Below are 13,447 nucleotides of genomic sequence, written 5' to 3'. Positions count from 1 at the left end.
CTATTACCAAAAATAGAAATCTGTCTGGATCGTATTAGATTAGTTGCGATGTTTTCAAAACGTGTACACTTTCAAAGACTCTCTATTTGATCAGATAAATCTCGCATTCATAATCCCAGTCAAGTATTCTTCCATTTCTACCTCGTAATCGTTAGAAAATTGCCTTCATTAGAAATTTCTCCGTCCAAACAGTTCATTGAAGAGGACAGAAGAGATATTGGCCGAATGGAGGATGCATCTCAAGGTTAACACAACGAGGCCGCCAAGTTTCTATTTTTAGTAATATGAGATCAACAATCGAGTTATACCCTATTATATGATTATCGCGTGTGCTCAACGTATACAGGGAAACCTGTATATCATTGTTACATTCAGTTACCTAGTGATATCTAATTAAGAAAATGAATTTCTTCCTTTTACTACATTTTTAAATAAAAATCAAATTTATCATCATTTATTTTTTTATTTTTCACTTTTCAGCTTCCTAATTTCGCCAGATATTCTAATTCCATCCAGACAAGCAGAAAAATAAGCTAAATAAAAATAGTTCTATATGTATTTTATATATTTTTCAGATTCCACATTTCAAGTTAATATCTCGAAGATTTTGTTTCCTTGGATATCGAATTTCTTAAATTCTCTAGGATATTTCTTTCTTTTTCCCCTATGTCTTAAGTCCCACGTTATGAGTTTAGTTCGTTTCCCCAAACGTATATCTAAATTCCCTAGAATTCCCTATTTATAGAATAGATCTCTGAATTTGTTTTTGCTTATTCTGAAGTATGTAATTATTTCAAACAAATGACGAGATCGGCGGCTTATCAAAATCAACGGATCAAAAGTCTGACGAAGCACGAAAAAGACTCATTTATCTATGAATTTGAGAAAGCTTAAATATCGGAGGAAACAACGGTGGTTCGTTGGCTTGTATCACGCGGAAGAAGCCACGCACGGTGTCTCGAATTCATTAAAGGAATTATTAAGGCGTGCTCTCCATTACTGCAAGCCCGCTTCTCCATCTCGACTAATTATCATCGAGCAATTAACAACCGTTGATTGCCATTAACGGTGCAAGCGCGTGTTAGATTCGAACGATCCCCCGTATGCATGAAATAATTTCCTCCCGTAGCACGCGAGCTACTGCTGCTGCTGCTCTCTCGAGCAAAACTGAGGGAAAAACGGGGGAAATCCTGGAAAACTTTCGTTCAACATTTCGTAGAAAAATATTTTTAAATACATCTTTTATATCGTTAAAAAGCTTGTATCGCGTAAATATTTCGAATTTCATTAGAGTCGAGCGAACGAAACTTTGAGAGACTAGGGAATTTTTTAATTTACCACACTGCAGAAGTGCACTATTAAATCTCCCAATTTTCACCGTATAAATTTCATGCGAATACTTTTGAACATATTTTTCGTTATGAGTTGATTTCGAATCTTATCGCATCGGAGTTTATAAAATTCCATGAAATTCCAGCGATTTTAATTCATCGCTCTGAAAATGTGGATTTTACGATAAAACAAACAAAAGTTCCATTGAGATATTTTTTCATATTTTCTATAGAAGCTTCGCATCACGAAATGATTTTGGATCTTATCGCATTTATAAAACTTGTTAAATCTAGGGAATTTTTCGATTTAATTCCGGAGACATCCAGAGATTCCTAATTTATCCCAGCTAAAAACATGATCTCTCGTAAATATGAACGAAACATCGATTTCTTCCGCAAATAGAAAAATCAGTCGAGAATATGTATTTATATGAAAACAAATCGTCCTTCGTCTATGATTAGAATACATCTGATTATTGATTGCGCGTCTGCAACGTCTGTGAAACTATAAATACGAAGCATCCAAAGTTCCATTGACAAGCAACTATGAAATAACACTTTGGACAAAAATCCAAAAATACTTTTACCACTTCAAAACATTCCATAAGAAAGAATACAACTTTACTTTTCAACATCTTGCTTCTCTTAACTGAAACGCTTGTTTTCTCTTCGAAACTCTCACGGGCGCCTCTTCCTCTCTTTTTTTTCCTCTTTTCATTTTTTAAATTTGCGTTAGATTTTCCCAGAGAAACACGCAAAGGGAATGGAACGAAAGAGAGGAGAATTCTCGTGAGCACGACGAGCGCACACGCGAATGCACTCTGCACGACCTGCACGGCGCCGTTTAATTACTTGACGTTAATCTCGCGATGCGCGTAACGAGCCGCGCGATTTCGCGAAAAATTGCTGGCTTCTCTAGCGGCTTTTCCACCAGCTTTCAATGCGCGCCGGTTCTTCAAATATCTTTTAAGTCGTTCCTTGGCATATTGAACACGGCCAAATAATATATACACAAATTTGAGATTGTGAAAGAGAGAGATTGGGAGATAATCGATTGGAAGTATTAGAGAATTGGAAAATAGAAAGATACGGAAATTAAACAACGAAAAAATAGAAATATTGAAGTGATAGGAAAATCGATTTGTTAGTTGTATGTCGTGCATTGTGCTTTAGAAATTGTGATAAAGTTACTCGTAAAAGTTACTCGATTGAAAACGTTTGAAATAATTTGTTTAAACGATCTGCAACAATTTCTACTCTACATGACATTCGACAATTAATTATTGATCATCGTGTGGGATTTCCATCACGTGTAACTTAAATTTGGAAATCAAAAAATCATGCGAACATAGGCACTGTAGCATGTAATGTGTTTCCATGTTTAAATAAACAACGAATAATAAGAGAAATAAAACTTGGAGAAAAGAGTGGAACGAAGTTTTCTTCATAACTCATATTAAGATCAGGATCTTTCAAGAATCCAACAAGTCTCTAAAACAAAGGAAAGAAGGAAGGGGGTTGAGGTTGAGGTTTCTGAAACTTTGAAACTTCAAAACTAACCGCTACACCCTGCTCCTAAATTGAACTAGACGAAGTGTCTGTTCCAAACAAGAGGCGTCGACTAGAACGAAAAAAAAAAGGAAGGAAGAAGGCGAACGAAGGGGGAAAAAATGCAGGAGGAAACATAGTAGAGGCTTCTATGGCGCGTGTCCAAGTGGCAGCTGATGCACTCCACCTGAAGCCTACGCGTCTGAGGGTTTTGTCTTCGTATAAACGCACGAGTGGCCCCGTGCTAGACTATCTTTTTCAACCCTTCTCTTTGTCTACATTGTCCATCTCTCACCTTCCCCTCCCCCCAGCTCCGCTATCTAGACGCTAGACTAGCGTCGAAGTCAACCGACGCTCTAAAACAATAGAGAAGTCGCCTCCGAGGATTTATCGAGGGAGCAAACTGCGAGCAACCTCGATGAAAGAGCGTTTGTTTTCCCCGACGTATTCATTTTCCATCGAGACTATTTTCACGCTCGTGAATCCAACGTTTCCCATTGTGTCGTGGCTATTCTCGCCTTTCACGCGACGATAGAACGTGGAGAAATGATATTTGGGAAATTACTGAATAAATCATACGTATACCGTTGCTAGGGAATTAAGCTGCTGCAGTTTGTCACTAGAGATTGTTTGGAGCTGTTTGCGTATGTTCAAAGGGACTCAGATTTTGAAGATGTATTATTCGAGATCTTATTACCACTGAAAATACAAGTACAAGCTGTTTATAAGAGATTATTGGAAGATATGCTATTATGAGATGAGGGATATGAAAATACTAGACATACATGCATAAGACAACTATCGAGATATGGGCTAGGGATATATTGGATATGAAACATAGGGGAAGAGATAAGGAATATGGAATGTTAGATGCAGGACGAATGTGTGCTGCAAAAGTAAGGATAAAAAATATTACTTAGAGATACAGGATCTGCATATGGGATAGAGATATGGGATTTCGAATATGAGAACATTAAAATATGGGATATGCAATGGAGACACGAAATCTAGAAAGTAAGGCGAAAGATATAGGTTAGGAATACTAGTTATGGCATATAAGATATATGAAATATGAAATGTAGACTATAGAAATTTGTACTATAGAGCTTGAGATCGTGTACAAAGTAGAACAGAGGGTTTAATCGGTAACTTTTCAGACATTAGACATGGAACATTGAGAAAAAATTGCAGAAAATAGAGTATTGTAAGTTATGTACAAGACATGGGATGTAAGATATACTCGTACAGCATAGAAGGTAGGATAGAATTCGTTAAACAACAACTTACTTATGACAACTTATAGAAGAACGATATTTTCCGCCTATACCAGGTTGAGAGCCATTGCTATAGACCAAACATCCATGCGATTTTATTACATGCAAACCTAACCTGTGATCCTCTGGCGCCTGCAAGCTCAAAAAACACTCGAATTTCACGCTTAGTCCCCATAGTACCGGATCTTAAAAATGCAAAACAGTGGTAACTGAAGTAGAAATTCAACGAGACCCGGTACGAAACAAACGAATGCTCTTTGGAAACGATCGTACCTTAGAGGGCGGTCTATCGTTCGCTGGTAAAGAAATAAATTGAAGGCAGGATGGTATTAAAGCCTCGCAAGAGTCGAAACATCTGCCTGTCGGCTGTTGCAGAGCTCGTGCCACACGGTGCACGCGTGTAACGTGTGTGCACGTACACAACAAAGTGGCACGAAACGTGCACCTGGCTTCGTGTTTTTTAAGCAAAGTAGCTGCGCCAGTCAAACACGTATCCTCTCGCCGGTTTTTCAGCCGCTCTTGTTCCTCCTCTTCAATGGAGCACTTTATGGGAATACGTACGCGAAGCGTTTACGTGGCCCGTTGCTCGTCCTTTTATCATCGATGAATGCGCCACGAAACGCGTTAAGTAACTCCGGTTAATTCCCGGTGAAATACACCGAGTGGCCCTTCCGGTTACGACGATCCATCTCACAACTTTGATTGTTTGGCGACGTTGAGGGATGCGACTATGTCTAATTGCGTCTGCTTCATTCATTTGTAGGATTAGATTAGATAGAGTAATGGAAGATTGAGAAATTACAGATAATTCGCGACGAGATCCACCGGCTGATCCTACCGGTTTTAAATGCTTTGATGAGCCACTGCAGATTCTTCATTGTCTAATTCTATGATTTCTAAATGTCTAATTGTACCTGATTCATTCATTCGTAGAACTAGGTAAATGAGTTAGCTTTTATGGGGAATTAAGAGGTAAGGGAAGATTGAAAAATTATAATTATAAAAAATTATCACCGGCTGACCGTTCCGGTTAGGAGAAGCCATTTGATGTTTTTGATACTTTGATGTCTAATTGGATCTAATTCGTTCGTATATAGAGATTCATTCCATTGGCATAGATTTTGAGTTGTCTAGAGACAACTGGAATTGGAATTTTCCTATCTGCAATGTTAGATCGACATAAAGTTGAAAAATTATATTAAGGATTTGTAGGAATTTTCAATCCTTCGCTGGAATAAGTCACAGTTGCCAGTGGACGTTGAAACTTCTCTAGTAGTGTAATTGATTAGTTTGTAATTAATTAAGTTCCATAGCTAAGATCTAAAAGCAACTGTATAGAGTTTCTCGAAATTCGTTTTCTGTAAACGTCTCCGTGTCGAATCTGATAGCTTGTAAATTTAGATTAAAAATACTGAAGGTTGTAAAATTGTATTGAATATTTTCGCAAGCTCGATCAAATATGTATTTTTATAGAGTCTGTTTTTTAATTTCATTAACTAGAAAATTTTCTTTATTCTTCGCTGTGCTCTACTGCATTAAAACTGTGCATTTTATAGATTGTCTTCTTGAACGTCAAAATACGTCAGCGATCAGACAATAAATTAACCGTTGAATTTGAGAGACGTTGCATTCTCAGGATGTGCGTGCCGCTCGAAGTACACGTGATCGTGAGTGTGCACGTTTTAAATACAATTCCTTGGGCAGCTTTTCCTGCAATTACGTTTCATATAAGACAACCACAAGTGGAACGGCTGGGGAGGAGAGAAAAATGTAGTTCCCTTTGGCGGGAAAGAATAGTGTGAAAGTGACGCGGTGACGTCTCTTTGTTCGCGGGGAAATGAATTCTCCTCCCTTGGAATTTACCAAGAAATAGTGTAGACGGTTGTGTTTGGAAAAATCGAAAGATAAGAAATAAGAGGGAAACCGAAGAACGTGGATCCAGCGAGGGAAAATAAGAAAGGAGCGGAAACTCAAGGAACTGAGTAATGGGAAAAATTGCGAAATAAGAAATTGACGAACGATAGGAAGAAGTTTAGGGAAAAGTAAGGTAAAACTAGACAACGAAGGAAACTTGGAAATTAGCCAGATAGAAGAGATAGAAAATAGGAATTTGAAAAGTTCAAGATCAAGGCATTGAGAAATTGGAGACGCTAGGGAAATTAGAAAATTAAAGGTTCCAGAAATAAGAAAAGTGGAAGATCAGAGATTTAATACACAAAGAGATTAGAAAGTTGGAATCTCGAAAAATACAAGATCGGAGAATTGTGTAAAGTCCAAAGGTAGAAGTTTTGAAAAATTTGAAATTCGAAAGTTGAATGATTGGGAAATAAGGGATTCTAGAGACGTAGAAGTAGAAATATAGAGATATAAGAAATTTGGATATGCGGAGATTTTAGAATAATGAAATAAGAAAATCGGGAAGCAGACAGATTGAAAGCTTAGAAAATAAGAGAATTGTGAATGACAGAATCGACGAATAAAGGAGCAAGAAATTAAAAAAATAAAAAAAGCAGGAAAAATTGAGAAGAAGAGGCATCGCAAAAATAGGAAAAGAAATCTCATCCTTTCTTCCTTTTGGATAATATTCTTAAGCGTTAAAATTAATTAAAATAAACACGTCCTGTTAGAGAATATTCAGATTCAAAACTCCGCTTTCTCCGCTTCTTTTCCAACAAAACAGAATCAAGAAAACGTAGGTCGTCCGATTATCGATGACTCAGCCAGTCCCTCGCAAAATCCAATCAAAAAGGAAACTTCTCAGACTTCGCGTAGCCTAACGTACAAACCATAATCACATATGCTTATCCTTCCACATCTTGGACCCTTACGTAAGTCGCTTAATTGAACGCTCATTGCATAAGGTGTGGAAGGTTGAGTGTCACGGTCATCATCGTCATCATCATTATCGATTCCCTTTCTCTCGTGTACCTGCTGACACACATGTGAAAGCCGATACGTGTTTTCGAGGGCTGCTTGAAAAGATATATCCCTTTACTCCTCTCTGCGCTTCTCATGGAATAACGAAGCTTCGCCAGAGTATACACGCCATTTATCTCACAGTGTCTCTTAACCCGTTTCACGGTCCAACTAATTTCAATTCCTCGATGTTACGTGTCTCTCTATTCCTTTGCTCGAGTAATTAATTTGCAAAACGAGAATTTCTTTTCTCCTTTTAATCGAAACTTTAGAACCAACAAGATCGAGTCGATTTTTTACTTTACAAAATCTCGTTCAATCCTCGATGTTACAAACCTCATAAATAATGTCGATAAAAAATTAATATACGATGGAATACATCGATTTATTTTGTTTATTGTAATTGTCAATGGTTGTAATATTCTTTGCTCATCGTTGTGCCTGTATTCGTGTATCCTGGAAAATATACTGATAACTATACAATGAAACAAATCCAGGTATCTTAACCCTTTGTACTCGAGGACTTTTTCTGCTGGGCGTAGCAGCTACTGCGGATGATTTAGCGTATACGTGACGCTAGTGTAAAATGATTTCATATACAAATTAATTTACAAAGAAATTATATTCTAATAATTTATCTATATTTACATCTTTGAAAATATGATTTTGTAATATTAATTTCTGTATTTTTTTGTATGATAATTTATAAAGCATTCACCAAGATGCATTCTTGATATAATTAATCAAGTTCATCTTCATTTGAGCTAATTTCACTTCAGAAAACCACTTTTTTTAGGGTTTCTAAACTATAATACTTTTGCCATGATCGTCGAATCCGAGCTAACGTTCGACACGTTGTTTCAATACCATAGTTGAACCATGGTTTCGGAGGGATATGGGATTAAATATTTTATCTCCATTTTAAAGTCTAACACTTTACACTTCCTAACAAAGAACCAATTTACGAACCAATATTGCACTCTCATCAATTGGAGATGTCGTGGAATGCCGTGGCGACTGAAGGTCGCCTCTCGAGTGCAAAGGGTTAATAATACACGAAATAAACACATGAAAGATCTGATAGATCTGTATCAAATGTATAATACATAATATTAATCTAAATAATTGTTGTCAATATAATACACCTATTAGTACGTACTTATTCAAAGAAAAATTCTGGCAGGAAGAGTAATATGAATATCGCTGAGCCAATTAAATTATACAGATATCTAAAAAAGAGAAAGAGTGGAAGAAAGTTTATCTAACCACGGAGAATCTTCTTCCTCTTATAAGCAATTGTTCCTCTAAATAACATTTTGGAGAAATAAAAATCTTTCGAGCAATCTGTGCACTGCGTTCAAAGGATAATTGAATAAAAAGAAGGGGAAGATCGTTTAAGGAACAGAAGGTTGCACACCACTGTTGAGGCCGGTGTGCACGTGTTCCTTTACCCTCTTGTCCCTCCAGTGTCACTGATTTCCGATTCTCGTGGACGAAGAATGCCCCTGGCTGCCAGCTGCTCGCGATCCTCCATCACCTCAGTTCACCTTACGATCGTCAGACTATCACGATCCTTGGTGCAGTTTGCATCGAACCGTGTTCCTTCTTCTGCGTCCAATCACCTGAAACAATTGGTGAAGTCATCCTGTAGTCCAGTGGAAATTGCGTGTTAAAAAGTTCGGAGAAAATCGTCTGTTCCGTGGAGTGAACGTTGATCCTGAAGAAGAAAGCTAAGGCTAATACGAAAAAATAGATGTTTGAAAAAGTTTAAAGTGTTTTTCAACGGATTTATTCGAAATTTATATCGGATTTGACGTGAACATAATCTAATGGAAAGCAACATAATCTAATCTAGATTGGAACAAAATTTCACGCTGAAAACTCGCGCTCTTCTCGGTTGGAAGATTTGCAAGGAATGTAAAATTGCGTCGAGATGTAGGACCGTTAAGAATTTTGAAAAGTTTCGTAGACCCAGTCCAAGCTATAACTCAGCGACCGCTAAAACTCGATGCTCGACACATTCCAAGGAACTGATACATCTAATCCGAACGAAAACCTTTCAAATCGTCGCGCTTTTACCTTCTATAAACCGAAAACCTGGAAAATCCTAGCGCGCTCGTTCTTCCATCAAGTAAAAACATATCAAACGTACAGCCACATCAATTTCATCCCTCAAAGATATACCAATTTTCCAAAAGCTTAAATTTTCCATCTTCTTTCTGTAGCAAAGTGTTTAACGATTAAATAAATAAATGAATAAGTAAAAAAATACAGAAGAATCAAAGATCGAAAGACACAGTAATTAATAGAGTAATTAATTATTGAAGTTACAAATGTGGTGATGTACAAGAAACACCTTGTTCTGACTGGATAAATTTAAGGGAAATCGTGGAACCAGTGCAGCGTGGTAAAAGGAAGGATCAAGATGGTGGTCTGCGTGGCAGGATTTCTCACGGGGTAGGTGGTTATCCAACAATCGTACGGGGGTGAATTTCGAGGGATGATTCACCGCGTGTGATTCACGAGCGCGAAACGGTCCCTTGAATGGTAATTGCTGGCAGCTGTCGGCACAGAAGTGGCGTTTTTCGTCGTGAGTTTCCGAGCATTCGCCGAGCGATGTTTCGTCAGAGTTGCGGTTGGCAGGCTTATTTCTGGTAAATTTTCCACTCGCAGAGATCTCATTTGCAGCTGGAAAATTCTAATTATCTTCGGTGGATTCGCATCTATTTTGTCAAGTTGTTCGAACGGCGGAGAAAAAGAAAAGAAAAAAAAAAAAGAAAGAAAGAAACGACAAATTTCAATTTGTATTTACAGTCTACGGTGAAGCCTTTGAATTTCGGATATTTGTCGAGTGAAATGTAATTTAGTTTGTTGGGATCGTTCGTAGGAAAGAGAAATTGGAAAACCCCGGTAAAAGCGGAAAGAATTTCTGTGCAACTGTCGAGAACGCGATTTGAAAATGTGATTCTTGTGGTTCTTCGTTGCTGGGAAAGCAACAAATATTCCTGTTAACTGGTTGTAGATGCGATTGAACGTAAAAAGTGAAAGGAAAATTGAGTATCCGTGAAAACGACAACGAACGATAATTTTTAATGATCGAAGATTAATAAAAATTAACATTCCCCTCGATCTGTATCGATATGTACGCTACTTCGAATCGTAATCGAACATTTAACGATTCTAAATTATAAAGGCACACTCGTTATTTAGCTCATATTCTTCGTTTAACATTTTGACTGTCACCTAGGTCATATATGACCCATCACGGTTTCTCCTGTGACGCCACGGTGGTCATTGATGACCGGAGCGCTTCAACTTCTTACAATTGTAAAAATTGTATGAAAATTGACAGTTAGGGCATTTTGAATATAACTGATAAATAGAAGATACTTTGAAGTAGAAAGTGCCCTATTGAACAATTGAACATTTTTATTAGAGCATCAATAAAAAAAAAAAAAATGAGAACAAATCTTGCATCTGACGGTGCACTGTGTTGGCATCCATATCTTTGAGAGGTAATCTACGAATATTATTATAAACACAACTTAGAAAATAATCGTAAATACTGCTTTATAATCATATAATTGAAGTTAAAAGTGTACACGTAGCTTACTATTATACAGGGTGGTTGGTAACTGGTGGTACAAGCGGGAAGGGGGTGATTCTACGCGAAAAAAGAAGTCGAAAATATAGAATAAACATTTTTCGTTTGAGGCTTTGTTTTCGAGAAAATCGACTTTGAATTTTCGCTCGGTACGCGTGCACTTTATCGCGTCTCGTTATAACGGATCTCAAATGCAACTTAACGGTTATCGTTCTTAGAAATCAAATGATAAATTAGGAAAAGCTTCGTAACGAAAAGCGGAATCGTAAGGAGTTTCGTTTATTAAAAAAGATTATACGAATATTGCAATAAACGATTGCCGCGTGAACGTTGGGAACGCATTTCAGTGGAAATCGTAAGTCTGTCTGTCCGGACGACCGGGAACTCCGGAAATCACGTTTGGCAATCATATGGCGAGCGGATATTGAATAAACCAATGCTCGCACATTGACATATACGCGATCAAGAACAAGATGAGTCTGCTAGATTAACTTGCAAATTGCTGGCGATAACCTCGTTATGACTTGGTGTTCCATCGTCATCGACCACGTGTTTTCCTTTCGCGATTTCTACTTATTGCTATTGTCTGAAACTCAAAGTTTAACACGCTTATCAATTTGCGTAATATCAAAATATGTCGAATTATAAATTCTTATCGGTATTATCGTTGACCCAGAGACAATTCGCCGTAAGTCTCAAATATTATATACGTTTGTCTAGAGAATTTTATTATAAATTTCCATTACGTATATTTTTACGTAGATTTTTCTATTACGACTGAAGACTAATCACACTCTTGTCGAATAAAATTACATGTCGTTTGTGCTCTGAGACTTTCCATTACTATCAATCTGAATCGTCATAATGAATCGTCAATAATTATTGTCATTATGGATGAAACAATATAATCTTGTTTAACGCGTTATAACGCAAGGCTGCCATACTCTTTGTAAACGTGTTTCATCAATACGAAAATTAAGAGACGTCTTAATTAATTGCGTATTACTAAGCTGAAAATTTCCACCGAGAAAAATATGTCTTCGATGTGAGAATTTGACGTTATGTACATTTTTACGATTTACACGATGTGACGTTAAATTCGAAATACACTTTTGCACGATTAAATTTTGTTAATGTATATTGCGCGAGATAGTAGTACGTTTGGCATTATAATAGCATTGTAGAACCATGTGAACCACGAAGAAATACGGATATACACAACCATAAACGTCTTATTGGCACGATAAATCACTCGAATCCTCGTAACGACTGGTTGCACCTAATCGTACACTGTTCTACCTGCATCCAATTTCCCTATAACACCTGCGAATCGAAGCAAAATCCATCAAACACGACTCGTATCAATTTCTCTCGATTATATGTTACACGATGACAGCTATACATCCATGTTCCATGGAGTCATCTGTTCGAGGGATGCGAGCTTCACACTGACGAGATACGATAATTACGAAAACGAGTGTTTGGTGGAAAAGAAAATCAAAGGTTAACGTTGTCGCTTCTGGATGACCACCTTTCCATTCCACATTTCACATTTACGTCGGTTTCCTTCTTTTTCGTGGGACACTGAATCCGGCGATGAAAGCGTTCCGCTTTCGCGAATACGCCACTTTTATTTCTCTGATTGAAAATTTTACGCATTCATTTCAATCGAAAGATTCGCATTTAAATGAAACAGCTAGAGCTGTTATACATTTATTACGATTCTCTCGTCCCATCCGAATGGTCCACCAATCATCCGGAATCGGAATATTGCCTGAAGTTTATTTACATTGCATAATTGTAAAATGCTAAAATTGTCAACTTATGAAGTTCTAAAGTTCCTAAAATTAGCAACCTCCGGGCTTCTACAGATCCAGGGCCGTAAAGTTCTAGAAATCTAGGGTTCTAAGAATCTAAACTTTCAGATTTCCAGAATCACTTTCAAAATTACTCAGCCTTTAGGTCCTGAAGTTTAACAGTTCCCAGTGTTCCGGTGTTCCAGGGTTCTGGAGTCCTAAAGTTCTAAAATCTCTAAGTTCTCTAAAGTTCTAGAATTCCAGAACTCTAGAGCCTTAAATTTCTGGAATCTTACGGTTCTACGATTCTGAAGTTCCAGGGTTCTGAAGTTCCAAGGTTCTGAAGTTTCCGGGTTCCGAAGTTCCAGAGTTCTGAAGAAGTTGTAGAATTTTGGAGTTCTGTAATTGTAGAATTCTGGAGTTTCAAAGTTGAAGATTTCTACAGCTTAGCAATTTGCATCCAACTATATCCGCCATACACGAACTACCAAAATCGCTCATCTGTAACTCAACCATCGAACTTCTGTTACAGTTTCCCGCAGAAGATGGAGAGGCCATCGCAGCATGCGGCGAACGTGAACCAGGTGCACGGGAGCGGAATGCACGGCGTATACTCGTCAGGCAGTCAAACCTCCCTGACGACGTCCTACATCACGGGTCAGTCGTACGTTCAGAACCAGAACTACGCACACGGCCCATACAATTCGACATCGAACGTGAGAGTATACACTCACGCCGGCTACAGTCAGCCCCAAAGTTATGGTACCATGGTGCAGGGCTATGGTGGTCAGCCACAGGCCACAGGGTATCAACAAAACCATCTTAAAAAAGGACCTGTACGTAACGGAGACGTGCTGAAGAGATGCCGGCTGCAGACTGCGTAAGATCAACATTGATTTACTCGCTCTTTCAATCTTTTTTTTATTGTTTTTTTTTTCGCTTTGTTCGGGGTCAAATTGCTGGTCCTCGAATTCGTTC

The 13,447-nt window shown here is 37.9% G+C and overlaps 1 protein-coding gene across 7 annotated transcripts in view; it reads left to right on the top strand.

Moving 5' to 3' along the window:
• The window catches only part of LOC126924796 (IQ motif and SEC7 domain-containing protein 2), a 138,905-nt gene that overhangs the window by 115,389 nt on the left and 10,069 nt on the right, over nucleotides 1-13,447 (top strand). For 6 of the 7 annotated variants that reach the window (XM_050739658.1, XM_050739653.1, XM_050739659.1 and 3 more), the window contains one exon: nucleotides 13,002-13,349. In XM_050739658.1, the coding sequence (XP_050595615.1) occupies nucleotides 13,002-13,349 (348 nt within the window). The remainder of the gene's footprint in view (nucleotides 1-13,001; nucleotides 13,350-13,447) is intronic. The other variant, XM_050739656.1, reaches the window with a different exon arrangement.

The sequence above is a fragment of the Bombus affinis genome, chromosome 15 (genome assembly GCF_024516045.1).
Source record: "Bombus affinis isolate iyBomAffi1 chromosome 15, iyBomAffi1.2, whole genome shotgun sequence".
NCBI classification, from domain to species: Eukaryota; Metazoa; Arthropoda; class Insecta; order Hymenoptera; family Apidae; genus Bombus; species Bombus affinis.
The sequence above is the reverse complement of the archived record's forward strand: the minus strand, read 5'-3'. Positions and strand labels throughout refer to the sequence as shown.